The sequence below is a fragment of the Engraulis encrasicolus genome, chromosome 5 (genome assembly GCF_034702125.1).
Source record: "Engraulis encrasicolus isolate BLACKSEA-1 chromosome 5, IST_EnEncr_1.0, whole genome shotgun sequence".
Classification (NCBI taxonomy): domain Eukaryota; kingdom Metazoa; phylum Chordata; class Actinopteri; order Clupeiformes; family Engraulidae; genus Engraulis; species Engraulis encrasicolus.
In genome coordinates this window covers 17,759,335-17,779,334 of record NC_085861.1, presented here as the reverse complement: position 1 = coordinate 17,779,334, position 20,000 = coordinate 17,759,335, and the positions used below count along the sequence as shown (strand labels likewise).

Sequence of the window (20,000 nt, the reverse complement as noted above, 5' to 3'; positions counted from 1 at the left end):
CTTTCTTCCCATATTAACTGTGCCATAGTCTTAACTTAACTTCTCTCTGAGGTTTTAATTTGGCCCATGATGTTTACGATATGGATCTCCATACATCCAAAATAAGAAAAAAACAATTCAGGCAAGATTTTTTCCCCCTCAGATTTCTATTGGCTGCTGAAATGAATGGGAAAGGAATGTCTTTCATGTGGGCCATTACTACAAACATGCCTTCACATATGACATAAATACAAGATCTGATGTTATGCTAAGTGCAGCGCAGTTAAACACGGGTGCACCTGAGGGCTATTTTTGGGACTTTGATGGGAAATATCTGAGCGGGCCGGGCTGGAGTGGGCTAGTGGTTAGTAAGGCCTTTTTTTTACAGGCCATGACAAGCGGAAGGGGCTGGGAGCTGATGGGAAGAAACAGGGCCGTAACCAGACATTTTCAAATACTGAGGTAAATACTCTGTGCTGTACGGCATACTGTACATTTAGAGTGCTTCAAACACTTCAATCAAACTCTTAAGTTTGTTTTCGTTAATCGCTGCCTTGAGGATAAATGGAGGTGGCGTATACAGACTGAATTTTTGATCATATATCGATTTTCATCATAGATAAATTTTACATTACTGAAAAAAATACAGAGGACATGACCTCTGTGTCCTCAATGGTAGTTACGGCCATGGGAAGAAATGAATTTGACTTCAGCTGCTGGGAAGCATTTCCATGGAGGTTAGGGCTGTGGAGCCCCATTACATATCCCACTATACCCCAGACGACGTTCATAAATTTTTACCAAAGCTATCATTAGTGATTAATCAAAATCTGGAATGAAAATAAATGAATGCAGCAGCAGTTGAAAATGAATGCAATTGACTTGTGCAGCACAAAAATAACACAGAGTAAGCAGTGTTGCATTATAGTTGTAATGAGCCCTTTCCTCCTTATTGGCTTCAATTTGTATTCATGAGTGTATTTTCTGATAACAGTGATAGCTAATAACTACAGGATGTGGCGATAAAGCTCCAGATAATGAAAATATTTACAGCACTGCATTCATCTCTGCCAGGGGTCAGAGATGTGGAGAGACAGATGAATGCGGGAAAATTTGTCAGTGCCATATGTATCAAACTTGGAGTGATAATGTCTCTTACTGTATGTCACGTTATTCCCCTGTTACACCCCTCACCCTGACAGCATAGGCAATGGCATCCTTTATTCGATAACGTACTTAGTTCAGGCACTTGGTAATGTACACAATGGACTTCCTGACATGTGCTCTTAAATGGAGGGTGCACAGTACAAGGATCATTAGGGACTTTCTGAACCTTCATTCGTATGCCCATTTAATCTGTTGTTCGCAATTGGGTACCTCAGTCGACTACACACTCTTTTTATAGAGGGCAAATGGACTGCATTTTAGAGTGCTTATTCACTTATCTCACTTTCACTTTCACTTCGCTTTCATTTATACTCCTTTGAGAACTCATCAGGGTTCTTCCAAGAACCGATTAGTAACCTAAAGCATCCTGAGACCTATTAGAAGACTCCCCACAATGGTAAAGTGAAGTTTTTACTGGGAATTTTATCTTTTTACAGCGTCAGGCTTCCATGTAACGTTCCACGCACCTCTACCACCCGGTTTGGTAAGGTCAAATCTCAATTCAACGTCTCACGTCTTAATGTCTTAGTAAAGTGCATGATATCAATCAGAGATGGCCTCTGACAACTCACCTTTGTGACTGGCAGCTCCTTGGACTTGGTCTCAAACAGGTGCTCGAACTTGGACGTGTCCAGTTTGACCGGTTCCAGTTTGGACCACAGGGACTCCCTGTTCTGCTTCTGACCCGGGTACTGCCAGTCACTGGGCCGGATCTCGCTCCAGAACAGTCTAATGGTCTTCCGTTTCTTTTGGAAGAGTGGCGACTCGCCAGCGTTGTTCAACAGCGAAGGGGCCGGGGGCGGCTGCGCCATGAAAGGCGGAGGGGGTGGCATGCGCATCATGCCTGGTGGAGGGGGAGGGGGAGGGGGGCAGCAGCCCATGAGTGGAGGCGGTGGGGGAATCATGGACAAGCTGGGGGGAGGTGGCGGAAGTGGAGGAGGCGTTGTGAGGTCTGAGAAACCCATAATGCTCACAGAGTCCAGTATATCTACGTCGTCCTCCTCCGTCAAGTCAGTGAAGTTCATCTCCTTGATAACCAGCTCACGGGGACAAGCCATCAGCTGGTCCCAGATCTGCTCAGACTCCTTCTTAGGAAGCGGGGCTGGAAGAGGAGTCTGTATGGGTGTTGTTGAAGGGCTCTTGTCTGGGGACAATTTGTCAGGGGACAATAAGTCCAGGGCCTGCTTCTCTGGTGACTCAGCGTTCTCCAGCGTTGACGCCAGGCCCTTGACCAAGTCGCCGAACCTCTCCGCTACCAGCCGCACGTTGCCTGAGTTGTCCAAATGGCCCTTGTCCATCTTCTTGATGTTCTCCTCGCTCGCTTGCTGCCGAACCCCCAGTGTGGAGATGCGAAGGGCCAGGTCCTGGCCCAACAAGCTGCTCTGCTTCTCGGTCTCCATCTCCGCCTCTTTCTCTTTGTCCCCATCCTCTAGTGGCTTTTTCTTCTGGCCGTACAGTTTGTCCAGCCTGAAACGGGAGCCGTTGAGTAACTTCTCACACTGCTCACTGGCATCCACATCTTCGGACCATTGGCCTGGAATTAGACGGTTTTGATTGATTAGTAGGTTTGGACATGGAAATCCAAACATTAAGTTGTAAGACAATTGAGGTGAGGAGATATGATTACCCTACTCACCTGCCCACATCTGCTTTTGCATGTAATTTCTCTATTCCAACCTCTCATAATATGTCGATTATTTTCTTGGTTGTAAGTTACTTTGGATTAAAATATCTGCTAAATGTAATGTCATTGTTTTGAAGATGAACAAAGTTATCTTTTCCTACCTGTTTGAACGTATATGGACACTTGTGGGTGAGGTGTGCATGTGTTATGGTTTGAGAATATCTATGATACAAGTTGGTAAATGTGATGTGAGGAGAGCTGTGCTACTTGTACCTGAGTTGTTATTACTGCTGAACTTCTCCTCCTTCTCCTACCTGCCATTAGCCTGCTTCTCACTGACTCTACGTAGGATGTCCACATCATGAGCGTGTGAGGTACGTGCAGGGCTCTAAATTAACTTTTTTCACCACCAGCCAAAATGACCAGTAGATGTTAATTTTTCTAGCCAAACACACACTCACTAATGAGTCAAAGCGGCTCGTAAGTTGGTCTGTTCTACCAGCCAAACTGAAATTTCACCAGCATTTGGCCGGTTGGCTGGTGTTAATTTAGAGCCCTGGGTACGTGTATGTGGTATCAGGGCCGCTGACAGTTTTGGCCGGGCCCAGGACAAAGTAATCTGAAAGGGCCTCCCGCCCAATACATACAATGTAACGAGGACCCAATTCTGGGCCCAATCTCCCCCCCTGCCGGCTTCCCTGCATGGTATGTATGGCGTGAAGTGTCTGAGGTGTATGATGTGTGGTGTGTAAGGACAGCTGTGTTGCTCGTACCTGAGTTGTTATCACTGTTGAGCTTCTCCTCTTTCTCCTCTCTCTCCAGTGTGCTGCTGGCGGAGGAGACACTGGAGGCCGAGCAGTTGTCCTTCTCGTTCACCTCCTCATTCTGCCTCTCCTTCTCGCTCAGAAGGCTGCTCTCCTCCATCTCCCTCTCCAGGGTCTGCTCCTTCGGGAAGTTCTCCTCCTCCTCCTCCTCCTCCTCCTCTCCTTCCATCCCTCCCTCAACCACCTCCTCATCCTCCTCCTCTGCCTCCATGCCTGCGCTCTCCTCCTCCGCCGCCACCTCCTGCTCCACCGGTTGCTGCGGTTCTGGTTGGGATGGTTTCACCTCCGCTGCATGTCCCCTAGTCCTGTCCTCCTGCTTCACCTCCTGCTTTACCACTGTCTTGTCTGCTACTGGCTGTGTCTCCACAGGCCTGCTGGGTTGTGCGGGTGACGTGACACGCTCCTCTCCTGACTGGTGCTTGTTGTATCTAGAGGGGGAGCGAGGGAGCGAAGGGATGACTGAGGGAGTCGTCGGTTCTGCAGAGGGGGAGCGAGGGAGAGAGGGGATGCCTGGGGAAGAACGAGGTGCAGAGGGGGAGCGAGGGAGCGAGGAGATGCCTGGGGAGGGAGGTGCTGAGGGGGACGCAGATGGTGAGCGCTCCACTCTTGATGCTCGCGAACGGGTAGGAGTCTGTGGGTCATGGCTTGGCTTCAACCGGACCTCATTTACTAAGGAAACATGGGGAGGGAGGGAGAGGGAGGGAGAGAGAGTGTGTGAGAGGACGATGCATGATATGCATGATTTTTTTTTCTGCTGTAAATTTCCTTTCCTTTCCTGGAATTGTGACTCTACAAGAAATACATTGGAATTGCCTTCAAGTACATTTTAAGTACCTTTCTAATAGCTGTGATTACTTCAAGAGAACAAGCCGTTTTGCTGTGATAAAGACTGACAATATACACATAATTGAGGAACACTGAACAACAGCCTGACTGCTCTCAGTGGCTAATCAGCTTCCAGTCCTTTTGTGATGGAGCTTGGCATTGTGTTTGTATCGTCACAGTGCACTAGTGATGATAGAGATGGCCACAACGTTTTAGTTTTTCTAGCACAGCTGCTGTAGGTACCGTTTCAAAATGATTAACTCATCCCATATGACTCACATCCAAGTTCATTATTAGTGTAAACACCACAGTCGACTGTCTGCATTCTTTTGAACCCACAGCTGATGGGCTAAAACACTCTTCTTCCTTTCTTGAAGTCAAAGGGTGCGTTCCAATATGCAACCTTGCGTCCTCCACTTGTGCTTGTGGCCTTGTACCAGGAAGTAATATGTCATGATGACATCACTGACAACAGCATTATATTTCAATATCTTGCAAGAGCTCATTTGTAAAGTAATTTTCTCATTTGCAAACTGGATGGTGAATGAAGAATAGTCCCCCAAAAATTGTTTTGGCTAGGCTGACAGTGAGGACGCAAGGTTGCATATTGGAATGCACCCATAGTGGAAACATGTCTTCCACATGTCTTCCTTCCATGTGAAAATAAATCAACAGTTGCTGTGAGGTACTGGCCCTCACAAATAGCAATGCCAACAATAATGGCTTTTCAACCAGTTAGTTGCACATGTAGGTGCGAAAAAAATGAATGTTACACCAATGTGTTTGCATTATCCAGCTTGTGGGAATGTGTTTCTTTGATGGGTGTCGTAAGCCACCAACAGTGGCGAGTAAAAAGATGTAAACACTTGGTGCAGAAATCCACTGACTGGTCCCACCCATGGTCTGAACCATGCGTTAAATGCCCACTCTTATGGAATGGCGGACATTCTTTTGATGTACAGTATTTACACACTCAGGGTTGGACAACTCCCTACAAAACAGCACTTGTTTCAACCACTGCTGCGAGCCTGCTGCCTCTGTAGTCTTTAAGAAGAAGAACAAAGCACTGCTCCATATTCCCATTCAGCTACAACTGTAGCAGTAACACCAACTTTCTTATGTCTTCCGACACTAAAATGGTAACGACCATATGTTAATCTAAAGTAAGACTTTTCTTGGTGTCATAGCATATCTTATGTAATAGCACTGTTGTTGAGTTGTAGTTAAGTTTTAAGCAAACAGTGAGTGGGCTTGCAAGCCACCCCATCTGCATGAAAGGGCTTCAAATAAAAAATGAAATAAATAAATAAATAAAATAAAAAATAAAAAATCTGTTTTCTACACTGGCTAGACGGAAACCCCAGCCATCTGACCTTCAGCGTCTGACTGGGTGGAATTCCCTCCACTTTGGCTCCAACATTTTTTTTTTACAGCATGTTGCCGTTCGGAAAACAAGTCAATAAAAAAACAAGAGAGTGTGTTCCATGCCAAGAAAAAAAGAGTCTTCAATGGTTCAAGTTTCTGTCAGATCCATCTGTACAAGAATGTGACTTTAAACTGCTGGTGAGGCACCGTGAGCCAGCGAGAGGAGACACTCATTAGCAGACGCTTCACCTCTTCCTAGTTGACCGGCTGGTTCCCCTCTTCCCACAGTGAGGGGAAGAAGGGAAGAGGAGGTGGGAGGGTTTGAGGATACAGGGAGAGGCCTCGGAAGCCTGCCCACGACGCCCCTGCTCCTCACCACAGCCCAGACCGGAGGCCAGCGCTGGACCACACTAAAAATCACACTACAAATCAGCTGGGCCCAGGCAGATGGAGCCATGATGGTGGTGTGCTGCAGTTTCCACCCAGCTGACCATGATGATGGTGGATCGTCACCCCAGACTCACTCCCAGGACTGCGGTATACAGGCTAATCTCTGTCTCATTCTGCAATGTGGCTCAAGCAGCACTGTAATGGGCCCAGAGAAGCTCTGATAAGACAGACCAGAAACAAAGTCAGTGAATCAGCTCCTGAATGGTGTGATGTTCTGCCCAGGAGGTCGTGGGAGCATTCCCAGACAAACCCGGCTGATCCTGCATTCAGATATTTCCTATCGGAAACTGGTGGGAATCTACTGTACAGTAGTGCTGCGGACTGCAGAGACTCTCTGATCACTGCAGAAGTAACAGGTGGACGGAGAAACCTGTAGTGGAGCCATAACACCATAAACAAAAAAAAACTCTTGGCCTGCCATCACACACACATTGCATTCTCTGACCCATTAAACAACAAAAGCTAGAACAGCTAAACTTAGAGAGCGATTATGCAACTCACGCTTTGTTGTGGTTTCAGCTAAGAAAAAGGCAGATTAAGATTGTAGAGAAACAGTATACTGAGCTTTGTGTTTTGATCTCTACGAATTAACTAAGAAAAGTACACTGGAAAGTCATTAAGCAAATAAGCGGATGTTGGCATCGTAGCGTAGGTTTACCAGGCGAGGCGTGTGCACGTGTGTCGGGCTCTGCACTGGATCCGTGAGGGGAAGGGCCGCTGCTGCGCGAGCTGAGGCTCAGCGTGATCTCGGTGCGGCCTCTGGATGGCGCTCTCACGCGCTCCCGCTCGCTCTCCTCCGCCGCTATCCTCTCCACCTGCTTATACCTGCTCACACAGCATGGATTGTTAAGATAACACACACACACACACACACACACACACACACACACACACACACACACACACACACACACACACACACACACACACACACACACACACACACACACACACACACACACACACACACACACACACACACACACACACACACACACACACACACACACACACACACACTGCACATTGCCTTAAGGATAAGTATCACTGATGTTTATTTTTTTTCTTTATTCATTTCTGTTCAGTGAAGATGCGAAATGTCGACAAAATGCTTCAAAATGTCGACAATAAGTGTAAGAAAATGAATAACCAATTGATCACAAAAAGGATAACCATCACAACAGCGGTCATACACATTCACACACGCACACGCACACGCACATGCACATGTACATGCACATGTACATGCACACACACACACACACACACACACACACACACACACACACACACACACACACACACACACACACACACACACACACACACACACACACACACACACACACACGCACACACACGCACACACACTCAACACACACACTCAACAGTGTGCAATTACCATACTAACATGCCACATGAAAACATTATTTAATGAACTTGTCTAACCCTGTAAAACCCTCTGTCCATTAATCATAGCCTAGCAACCCAAACAACATACTGACATGTGTCAACATGGATGTTTTCATCGACATTGAATTCACAGAGGAAGCCATTAGAGCTGGCAGGCCTGCACTACACTGTGTCCTCAACCACAGAAACAAACATGAACGAATAAAGAATTTTTCGCTGGTGAAAAAAAAGACAGTTCTGTGGTTGTGTAAGAGGAGTGAGAATGGACATATGCTGTAAACAGTTTTGTTAGCCAACAGGGATACATTACACACAATACTACACAGAAGACACAATGTCCAGCAGCCAGCTTGGATTGAAGATATGGATGTGTGCAATATGTATTTCTTTCAGCTACGTGCTGTAGATCCATGTTGATGGAATGTCTTCATTAATTCCAAGTCTCTGCTCTTCATTATTGCAGAAGGCATTTTGCCAACTCTGCAGCGATGCTACTTATAGTCTCCACAGGGTTATGAATAATAAAGAAAAAAGAAGAAAAAAGAAAGAAAGATTCACATGCATAAAAGAAAAAGAAAGAAACAAAATGGACCTTTGCTGGAGCACGCCCATGTCGAAAGGCAATTACACACCTTGTCCTGTTTGGGCTGGGGCGTCTTAATCCCAGGCAGATATGTACTGTATGGATGGACCAGGGGGAGAGGTGCACTCACACGTCTCCCCGGCTGCCTAGGCCTCCTCCACATCTGCTGCTTGTTTAAAGCGAGCCCTTTTTGCTAAGGTGCATGACTACCGTTCCTCTGATAACTGATCTTTCATGTGCTGCAGGCTTTTGGTGTGACATCAGCCCTTTGGATTGTGTTTGTTTGGCAGCTTCGCGCTGTAGGCTGGGGCTGGGACCGTCCTTATGGCAAAAGGACTGAGGTGGAGAATCCTCCTGGCCAAGTGCTGTCCTTTCTTTTAGCACCGGTGTGGAATTTGGGCTCATTAACTTTGAAACCTTTCAGACATTTAAGCCGGGGCTTTAAAGAGGTGGCTTGATTAAATTAAAACAAAAGAAAAATGAGATATCACGGATCCCCCCTTTTCTTTATTACTGCCCTGGATTTATGGATCCCCCTGAGACGAGTATTGTTGCAATAGATCCGGTGGAAGACTTAAGACAGACAGCTGTGTCTTCTCGGAGATCAAGTGTAGGTATGTACTGTAGGCTCAAAAACTCTTCGGCTTCGTACATGTCAATATAAAACTACGGTACAAACCTGTCCTCTCGCGATTGCCTGACCTCCTCCCGCTTGTCGACGTAGTCTCGACTAGAAGCACAAATCATAAAAACACAAATCAGCAGGGTTTCCCTTAATTGCATGCCAATGATTTTTAGGGGCAAACATTTGGACTGAATAAATGCAGTATCTTATATTAACTGCCTGCAATTTACTAGTAACATTATTCCATGTGTTTTGTGAGTAAATTGTGCTGATTTATTTGGCACGGGACTCGGTAATAAAAAGAGATTAGCCTGGAAGTGTTCCCAGTGCCGCGATGAGACTGAGGAATTAAGGGATCTGCGTGGCATGTCAACAACAACCGAGGCAGCCCTCTGGGGTCAGGTAAGGGACACCAGGTAGATAGCAGAGGCCATCTCTGATCAGCCAATCCCTGTCTTTGAATGTACATCTGGTTGAGGTTGAAAATTGAGCACATCCAAGGTAACAGGACAGAGGCTGACTGACGTTTCAAAGTCAGGAGCCCGCTCATCTAAAACCTTTTTTTTTGATGGAATAAAACTCAAAAACGGATTTTGAGTGTGCACACTTTGAATAAACATTTGGCATGGTAAATTCGGTCGGTCTTAACAAGTACACTGGCTCTATCAGCAGCAGGAAGACTCTGCATACATAACCCCCTGAGGTAAATTTTTTAACAATGTGTTGTCTGACAAATTACTACAGGGCAATAGTTCTTCTGTGAGCCTATCTGGTCTTGTGGTTGCTTTGTTTTAGTTTATGTGGTAAACGATTCGGTCTAGGTTGGCGTGACTCCTCGAGTATTGTGCAAGGAATAGGATGACATGTTAAGTTAAGAGTAACACAAAAGGGTAACATTCCGCCACCCAGCATGAATCTTTATATGACCAGACCAGTCAGACACGCTGCTGTATCATGCCGGACAGAGGAGAACAATGGTCTAGACTAGGCCATAACAAGGAGTGACCACCACCACAGGCAAGGCTGAAAAAGGAACCTTTGGTCTGTGACAAGAGCCTACTGCACAAACACTTTCCACTTCCTAACTGTGGAAGTTCAGCGAAGGCTGTTGTATACTGTATGACCTTATCTGATATTGATTTTGGATACATCGCTGCCTTCTATGTTGACACGGGGGCCCACTTGACAGGACAATGAACGGAACAGTAAATAATAGAAAAGCTTAGATTCATCAATGGCTACTACTGTATATCTGAAGTTGAGACAGAGTGGGGTGATTATCAGAGGGCTGGGATAATGGGACAGAGTTCCTGTATATGAGCAGGAATGCTTGGACTCACTTGAAGCGGCTCCTCTCTTCCCTCTCGATCCTGTGCAGTCGCTCTTCTCTCTCCACGCGCCGCCGCTCGCGCTCCGCAGCTAACGACTCCTGATGCTGCCGATACGAAGACGACAGCAAGCCCCCAATAGAGGGTCTGGAGGGAGATACAAAATAGATCCTGCACTGTTATTTTCTTCATTAGCCATAATTAACTTCAATAAACATCTGTCATAAAAAATCTCTGACATGAAACAATGGAATCGAAACTTGTAGCCTTGTGTTGTGTGGCGTGTTACACTATACTATTCCTTTAAGTGTTAAAGTGCTACGACATTAAATTGTGTCTTAAGTACTACATGATGACTTGGTCATAGTCAACACTGGCAACAGTACATTTATCCAAAAAGCCAGAGAATGCGCGCACATCAGCAGCACAGATACCGATGTCTCCTTCAACTGAATCCTGCACCTTCTAAACAGATGAGCGGTGACCCATCACCACAAAACAAAACAAAACAAAAATGAACAAAAAACAAATTGGCTACTAGGCTTGTTTGTCTAGTTTACTGGGATAGTTTTCTTGCATTTGGGTATTTTGGGTACAAGAATAGCTGACTGAAAAAAAAGAATAGCATTACCTGTCTGTCTTAGGCTCTGAGGGAGATGGGAGTGTGGAAGGTGCAAAGCGGCTTTGAGGGGTGGAAGGAGCACTGGACAAGCAGTGGGATCTGCCAGGATAGGGGGTGCAGTGGCCATGTTGTCTGTTGGAACAAAACAATATGATTTCATTGGCATTAGCTTATTTAGTGTGGTGATTTTGTGACTACAACAGAACACATTTAGCAGAATAAAAAATGTCTGTTTGACTTTTCAGCGTGAATGTCTTGGGTATGACTTGTGTCTCGACCCACAAGACATCCTTCCAGAAATATATCTTACCTGGCAGGGCCAAAGCCGGCCCTAGACTTACAGAAAGCACATGTGGTGTGAGATTTTGCCACATCTGACTGACTGTGAAGAGGAGACAGAATACAGCAGGACAGAGAAGAAGAACACACACAAGAGAGTCAGACTGAATCTTAACCAGACGCTACATGAAAGAGGTAGCAGCGGACAGGAGACGCAATGACGCACAGTGTGTGTGGGGGGGCTTCTACAAATGCTGGCAACAAGTGAATCAGAGGATCAGTTTTCATGGTGTGTGACACTGGCAAGAAGGGTTCTTGCACACCTCCTTTTGGTCAGGTCCATTGGATGTCCCCAAGGTCAATGTTACTAAGAAAACGGAGAGCAACGTTTTGGTCAAAAGACTTCTCAAAAAGTTTCTTGTTGATGGTCTATAGACCGAATTGCTAACGTGTGCGGGACCTTTTCTTTGTATAGCAAACTGGTTAACCAGCTGAGGGTAGTGCGAAACAAAATAACAGCGAAATGGTCCTTGGAGTTTCCAACACCATTACCGTGACTATTTCCACCACCATGAAAGCCACAACAGTTGTATTGGGGTCATTGAGGACTGCAATGGGGCACTAACAGTGGACAGATCACTGAGTCAGAAACAGATATTTTAGGGCCTCCCCCGTTGACTGCATAAACTGCATAAACTGTTGACCTCGGTTCACTTTTCATGGAGGATCAGGTCATCCATGCTACTGTGACAGAAATGGGGTGCAAACATGCATGAGATACGGACTGTGCCTTTTCGCTTGTCAGATCGCCACTCTTTTTATACACTACAGAGACATTAAAATAATGTTGAACGCGAAACATGCTATCCTGTGTGGCAGGCAGCATGAATATATTGGCTTCTCTGGGCTTTAAAAGAGATACGATGCCACAATCAAAGGCAGATGCACTCTAAATGTCAAGAGAAGTTAGGAGTCTTCCCCCCCCCCGAGACACATCCTGCTTTCCAGCTGCTGGCCTGTGTAGAACCCATTTGTGATGTGGAACCCTATGCATTCCTTATGTTCCACAGGAGTCAGCAGCAGGGACCTATCATACAGTATTACGATTTATCAGCACATACCGTAGGTGCAGTACAATGCTATTGAATTGCGTTTGAAGACGTTTTGGACTGCTAGACCAGGTAAGCCACAACGAACACAGCCTTCAACAAAAAAGTGAGTGATGATGTTGCTTGTGAAGTTGTGCCGTGTGGATAATGGGAAAACAAAACCGAAGGCACTGAAAGCTTGTTTGCCATCACCTACACCTTTCACACTTTCGCTTTCATCAGGCATATGCACCTACAGGCGTGCTTGCACATACACACAGTGTTGGCATGGGATGGATGATGGCGCGGCCGGCAGCACTGCACTGTAAGCTGCAATAGCGTGAGCAGAGCATACTGCAGTCTCCCTCAGCGCTCTCTCTACCTGCACTGCTGTTCTCCAGAAGAAGGACCCCCAGAGGAGGGACGCCCAGCCTGCTCCCTGACCCCTGGCCCCTGGTCCTGCTGGGAGGGGGAGCGGGAGCGGGGGAGAGCTGCAAGGGAACAGCTGCTAGAGGGACTCTCTCCGGGGGAGGAGATGGAGGAGGAGGAGATGGTCCTGGGGAATGAGGCGCGCAGCAGAGTGGCGCTCCTCAAAGAGGGACCGGAAGAGGAGGAGGGGAGGAGAGGGGAGCCGGTGGCCCTCGGTGACATGCGAATCGGGCCCGCGCACGAGACCCGTGTCACCGGCCTGTAGTGTGGTGGCCGCGGCGGCGGCGGTGGGTCCCCCACGGCCTCTGGAGGAGCACTAGGGAGGAGGTTGACCATGCACTTAAAAGGCAAACACATGCTAGACGCCTCCTCTGGGGTGGCTACTGCTGGTGCCCCTTGCAATGCCCCACTAGAACAACAAAACAGCAGAGTAAAGGTAACTAGCTTGTAAGTCAACTTGGGACAAGCACTAAACATACAAATGATACGGTACATACTAATGTAAGGGATCTAAGGGATCAACAGTTGAGGTAAAGCTGGGATTTGAACACACAGCACATGAACTGCTTCTACAGTACGTAAGGTCTGGCAAGTGCTTCTCACTAGAAGCTACTATTCTCAGAATACCTTTCGTTTTTCTCTCTAGAAGGTTCAGTGACCTGAGGATCATCATCATCATCATCATCTTCCTCATCCTCCTCCTCCTCCTCCTCCTCCTCATAATCCTCCTCATCCTCTCTGTGGTGGAAGGGAGGGAGGGTTTGAGGAATGGGTGGATGGAGGGATGGAGGGAGGGATATTTCATGAGAAATGGTGGGAAAAAAGGCACATGGAAAAAAGAGGAGGGAAAAGGAGACACACAGAAATGACATGAAAAGGAACAACAGACAACCAGACAAAACAACCGCTGAAATCTCTTAATGCACATGCAGCTGGATGACGTGTGGTTTGGCGGTTTCATGTCCTCTTCGTAGTTTCTTCTTTTACATAAACTTTATATAACAATTTGTAAAACCACAGCAGAAACATGTTTAGAACCACAGTAAAAATACTATCTGTTGAGGGTCAAAAATAGTTTCTGCTATAATGCTTTCCCGCATGCAAAAAGAAGTGAAATGTAATCGACATACTGCTTAATGCGAGCTGATTTCTGGCTCAATGTCTACTATTGGGACCTAAAAATACTCCGTCCTTTATACCGTTTAAGGTTTATGGTCATGTCTGTACGGTTTTAGGGCTCCGGGGTTGACGATCTAACTCCCGTGCATGACTGTAAAGCATTCAGAGGCATTGTGTGCTATCAAGGTTCTTTTTTCTCTCTCTCTCTCCGTGGGCTGGACTTTATTAGCGATGTGGAAAGCAAGGGCCCGCTCAAAAGGCTGCTCTCATTTCCTGTGGTGAGCTAGCAGACGCGAGGCTCATATGACCGGCTCAAAGGCGATCGACTATATGCTGACCCAGGCCGCTGCCTGCGAGAGCCGTTTTCAGACACCATCCTTCAAAACGCCGCCTGTCACACTTAGTAGAGACTACCATTTGTCTGGTGCGGGTCGAGAGGAAAAACGAGCACAGGCTGCAGTCAGGACCGGATTAAGATGGCCCGGGGCCCCGAGGCTAGAAGTTGGTGGGGGGCCCCCCACAAAAGACAAATTTTGTGACAAAATGACATAGCCAGTGTCTTAATTCTGAGCTAAGAATTCAGAATAACATACATATTTGCAGACAAAGCTTTCAATACTGCATCTTTTCACAATTCTGCCCCAAACAACCCCCCAGGTGGGGACCCCTAGGCTGCGGCCATATCTAGCCTGTGCGTTGATCCGGCCCTGGCTGCAGCGGCCGATGAAGGGCTGGGTGGATATATGGGGCCGGGCTCTGTAGTGGCCAGTTTAAACAGCTCTGCTTTTTTCAGACTGTAAATCTATAGTGCGGTAAAATACTGTACAGTAGCATGTGCTGCTGAGGCTACGAGAGCTTGCAAGAGTTCGAGGTCACAGTCAAGAGACTGCGCGGCTCTCCATGGCACCCAAAGAAATAAAAACAAAAATCCTCCTCCTCTGATTTACATTGTGGGCAAGTCCTGAAGTGTATACGAGCTACGCGATATGCATGAAATCTGTAACGGAACTTAACATTGCATATGGGTGTCTTCACAAAACAAACACCGATTATAAAATCTGACTCTGAACATGACACAGTGAACTGGGAGCAAAAGTGCTAGGAGACTGTGGTAAAAGAAACAGCAGAAGGAGAGAGAGAGAGAGAGAGAGAGAGAGAGAGAGAAAGAGAGAGAGAGAGGATAAAGAAAATGTGAGGAGTGGTAGAAGGAGAGACAAAGAAAAGCAACAAGGAGACAGGAGGAGAGAGAGAGAGGGAGAGAGAGCAAGAGAGAGAGAGAGAGAGAGAGAGAGAGAGAGAGAGAGAGAGAGAGAGAGAGAGAGAGAGAGAGAGAGAGAGCGAACGAACGCGCCCTCGTGAACACCTCAACCCAAAGTTGGCCTTGAGCTACAACGAACCACATGAAGCCCAGAATTCCACCCACTGACAAGTGTGGTTTCCACGCCCCACCTTTCCACCCCTTACCCCCGCCATCACCTGAGAAGCTATGCTCAATAGGAAAGCCGATACACCACCAAGGTTTCCCCGACGCATTCCTCCGTCGGGTGAGCTGGAGCTGGCCCTGGCCCGCGCTCCCTCCCGACCACAGCCTGAAGTAACCCTAGCGGCACTGCGGAGAAGGATTAGCCTGCTGACAGTGTTTACCCGACTGCCAGACTGGAGCAGTCGGAGCAGAGTGGAGGCTAGCAGTCGAGACAGGTTAGCGGGACAGTAGCAACACGGCCTTTACTTTCACACACAGTGGATGCGAGACAAGACGGCAGCGCAGCGCCTCCTCTCTCGTGCGCAGAAATGCCAAGAATGTAGGCATCCCGACCAGCGAGTAACTCTCTTTTATGGTCAGAGAAATCATAATTCTTCACAAATATATGAGATTAGTTTCTACTGAGAGACGCGACCATGAGCGATGCACCATTCCAGGAAAGAGGGATGCTGCTGCTGAGGCCGTGAGAAAGGACCAGCGTTCACTCTGCCGACGCTAAAGCTGTGGTGGTGGATGAATGGGCGATGGACGGGATGTACAGTAATGCGCGCTGACAAGTTGGTTCCATTCCTTGACTTTTGAATGAGAACACTTAATGGTGTAGTCATGTTTACAGAAGCTGAGTGGAGGGAGGGAGCCGTTTCAAATGACTTGCATACTGTATAAACCTTAACATACAGTACAGCATACGCATGTACCACGGTAGGGCACATGATGCTTTCTTTCCCTGAAGTAGTCTACTGTACTGAATCACCTAATATCTGCTTTGTTTTTTCTCCTCCCATTCCTGTCACTGCTGTCTCATCTGTGTGATGGTTCACTTCAGGTCTCCTTAAACATGCTCTAGTCTGCCAGGTCTATCCTACGTCTTTCTCTCAATCTTTTATATTGTACACAAATATAATATATTATATCTAACATAATTGTATATTGTATTTCCTTATATTTCTCTCAGGTGAAGGATTTTCCTGGTCTGCCTCACCTTTCAGTGATGTCCTCGATCCTGGAGCCGTTTAACGACGGGAAACTGTTGCCGTTGACGTGGCTGCTAGGTGATACGGGGGCCGAGGCTGGGCCCTTGCCGTTCTGTAGGGAGTGTCGTCTGCTGCGCCTCCTCTCCAACCCCCTCCTCTCAGGTGGTCCCCCTACGCTGGCGCGCCGCCGGTCCTTACGCCCAGGGGGAGGAGGCTGGGTGTCATCGTCCCCGTCCTCATTCCGAAGGGCCATCTGAGACGGAGAAGAAAATAGAAAACACCACCTCAACATCTGTTACCACACTAACACACCAAAAGAGACAAAAGCGGGACACCAGCGAACACCGAAAAGCTACAGAGTACAACTGTTAGAAGCGGAATGCAAGCATTCCAACATTCCAGTTGGCTGCTGCAGCTGTAGCTGTCGCCGAACCGCATCATAGGCAAGGCAAGGCAAGGCAAGTTTATTTATATAGCGCATTTCATACACAGGTGCAACTCAATGTGCTTCACAAAGTTAACAAATGTAAATGAAACAGCTCATTACCATAATTTTGGTGAATCGCTTTTGTCTCTGTTGTTGCCAGCTCCTCATACAAAGTCAGTTGCTTAATAATACTAATAATAATACATACATTTTATATAGCGCATTTCATGATACTCAAAGTCGCTTTACAGATGAGCAATGATTTCCGTCACAGTTGTCACTCTTGTGGCTTTTGGTGTGTTCATACGGTCAGGGGTACACACATTAAGTCCAAATACATACAATACATACATACAGACCCAACAAAATGAAAAAAATATTATAATCTAGTTATCTAGTCTATACTACAAAACTGAAATCAATCTTATTGTTCCCCCGATTGTGCCAATATTACAAAATATTTAATTTAAAGATTATTGCACATGAATCTCCTTGCTCTTGGGACTGACCTCGTAGATGTTGAACTGTTCCACCAGGTCGAGGTCGGTGCCCTTCCTGTTCATGTGTCGCTGTGCCATGGCCTCGATGCCCTGCTCCTCCAGAGAGTCCACCACGTCATAATAAGAGTCCTGATCGGGGAGCCCGGCCAGGGTCTGCCAACAAGCAACAGGCAATTCCATCAAACGTCAGTCCATTTCCTCAGACTCATTGTACCGTTTGCTTTTCTTAGCATCATTATGAAGAGATCTTATTCAAAATTCTATGAAAGCATATTTTTTAATATTGTATATACTGTATAACTTTTCAACAGTAGGATATTATTACATAGAGAATAGAACATAGAATGAGGGAAACATTATCTCCACCTTGTTTATGAGAGTCATGGCATAAACCAGGAGCTCTGTGTCCACACCATCTTTTTCATCCAGAATTTCAATGGCATTGGACCACGGCTTACGACCTGCAGACAGACAGACACACACACACACACACACACACGCACACGCACACGCACACGCACACGCACACACACGCACACGCACACACACGCACACACACGCACACTTTTAGGCAGATCCACCACACTTACTGTACCTACAGTATCCTCTGTCATCACCTGCCTCAGAAGATTCCAGAACGGAACACATGACCCCCCGTTTGACCCCTCAGGAGACTCCAGACACTATGTCTGCCTGGGGTCAACACCATAATGATGTCTGTGGTTTCGGCTGGTCTCAAGACAAATGCATATCTCGAATGCCTCAGCCGTACTCATTATGAATGGCGAATGAGCCTCAGAGGTTATGATCATGGTCGCGATGATGGAAAGGGCTTAGAGGAAGCGACACAAAGACAGACAAAGTCAAAGCGGATACTCCAGGCCCAGGGGGCAGGGAGGGAGAGATTGCTATTTTAGGGGAATCAGGTATGAGGTAAAGGGGTGGAGAGGCGACGGGAAAGAGAGCATGGCTAGCTAGAGACCCCAGGATCGTATTTTCGCCCTTATGTAACACAATCAGCAGGGGTCCAAAGTTGTCTTTTTTCTCTCTTCTTTCTCTCCATCACCTCTGTTATTCCCTCACTTTCCTTTTTTTCCCTCTGAAAGACGGAGGTAATCCGACCAGACTTTTTTTTGAAGGGTGAGCTGCCGTCTGCTCCAATCATCTGCCCCGCACGTACCACACATAGAATTGCGTCTGGTGTCTTTGTGTGTCCAAGGTCCAGAGTCGCCAGGTCCACACCATGCCCCCCGTGGCCCAGGACTGGCAAAATATGATATGCCTCCACATACCGCACCAACAACGTCCGTTTTATAAAGCAAGTCGCGAAAACACCCTCTCTATTTTTCGGATCAGGGTCAAACATTTACGAAAACAGACCTTGGGGCAAAAGTTAGAAAAGCAACAGTCAAGGTGCTAAGGCCTTGGCCTCCAAACAAAGGCCCACGGGCCAAATCCGGCCCAGGCATGGCAAACATTTGGCCCACCATGAGGTCAGAACAAATGAAAACATAAATGTGTGTGATTTTCGATCACTAAACGTATCTCTTACGTATCTCTCCAAAGCATTCACAGAGATTTAGATCTTATGTTAACATAACAGACATTGACGAGAAGGGAAAATGGAAAAGCGAAAATCTGTTGTCTATCCAGACATCTAACTTGTTTCTCATTGAGTTTGGGCGTTGATTTGGCCAGCAACCTCACTTGCTCTACATAATTTGGCCCTTGGAGAAAAATAATTGGAGGCCACTGTGCTAAGGCATTATATTCTGATAGTGTGTGTGTGTGTGCGTGTGTGCGTGTGTGCGTGCGTGCGTGTGTGTGTGCGTGCGTGTGTGCGTGTGTGTGTCCGTGCGTGCGTGTGTGTTTGTGTGTTGTGTGATGCTAAGTGACCCAAAAACCCATAATGTGTTGTCTTGCGTGTGGTGTCCCCTCACCTTTGCTGGTGTCCACGGCGGTGACAGCCTGGATGAGCAGGGCAGCGTTGGCTTCTGTGTACTCCACAAACACCAGCAGCAGCTTCAGAGCCGTCTTCACCACCAGACGGAACTGTGGGCAACACATGATAACGGGACGAGAGAGGGCAACCAATGTCATCAGGGAAGCCAACGACAGGGAGGGAAAAAAAGGGGTCAGTTGTCCTGGGCTTAGCGAGGCAGGGGGGGCAAGGTGGGTTTTCATTACATTGTATATATTGTGTAAGGGGGGGGGGGGGGGGGGGGGCTTTCAGATGGCTTTGTCCTGGGCCCAATAAAAGCTGTCAGCGGCCCTGTATGGCATACAACCGCAGTGACGAATACAACATGTCTTCCTCCATACAAATTATTTCACACCAGCTATGGCGTACATACAGTGCCCTCCATAATTATTGGCACCCCTGGTTGAGATGCGTTAAAAGCCTTAAAATAAATTCAGTGTTTATTGCAGAAGAATACTGTCACACTGAAAATTGTAGGAAAATGTAGCCTTCAACTCAAATGAATTGTAAGAAAATAAAAAAAATCCCTGACTAAAAAATAATTATTTTTCATTAAATCACCTGTTCCACAATTATTGGCACCCTTAACAATTCCCAGGAAATAAATATAATTGAAGCATTTCTGTCATTTCTACAGTAGTTTACAAAGTTTACCAGAGTATGTAGGAACATTTAATTAGTAATTCATCACTTCCTGTTTCCCTGGGGTATAAATATGACGTGACACCGAGGCCATTTCTCTTATCCACTCTTAAACATGGTAAAGACAAAGGAACACAGCATACAAGTGAGGCAGATGTGCGTCGACCTTCACAGGTCAGGCAGAGGCTACAAGAAGATTGCCACTCAACTGCAGCTGCCCATATCCACTGTGAGAGGAATAATTAAGAAGTTCAAAACAACTGGAACAGTGGT

At 46.8% G+C, this 20,000-nt stretch overlaps 1 protein-coding gene across 5 annotated transcripts in view; it reads right to left on the bottom strand.

Moving 5' to 3' along the window:
• fhod3b (formin homology 2 domain containing 3b) overlaps positions 1–20,000 on the bottom strand; it is a 178,702-nt gene that overhangs the window by 16,436 nt on the left and 142,266 nt on the right. For 4 of the 5 annotated variants that reach the window (XM_063198768.1, XM_063198766.1, XM_063198767.1 and 1 more), the window contains 10 exons: positions 19,045–19,156; positions 17,471–17,565; positions 17,114–17,257; positions 16,186–16,430; positions 10,815–10,937; positions 10,196–10,330; positions 8,910–8,960; positions 6,893–7,059; positions 3,544–4,263; positions 1,719–2,680 (listed from right to left, as the gene is read on the bottom strand). In XM_063198768.1, coding sequence (XP_063054838.1) covers positions 1,719–2,680; positions 3,544–4,263; positions 6,893–7,059; positions 8,910–8,960; positions 10,196–10,330; positions 10,815–10,937; positions 16,186–16,430; positions 17,114–17,257; positions 17,471–17,565; positions 19,045–19,156 — 2,754 coding nt within the window. Of the gene's footprint in view, positions 1–1,718; positions 2,681–3,543; positions 4,264–6,892; positions 7,060–8,909; positions 8,961–10,195; positions 10,331–10,814; positions 10,938–11,115; positions 11,188–12,554; positions 12,960–16,185; positions 16,431–17,113; positions 17,258–17,470; positions 17,566–19,044; positions 19,157–20,000 lie in introns of those variants that run through there. The other variant, XM_063198771.1, reaches the window with a different exon arrangement.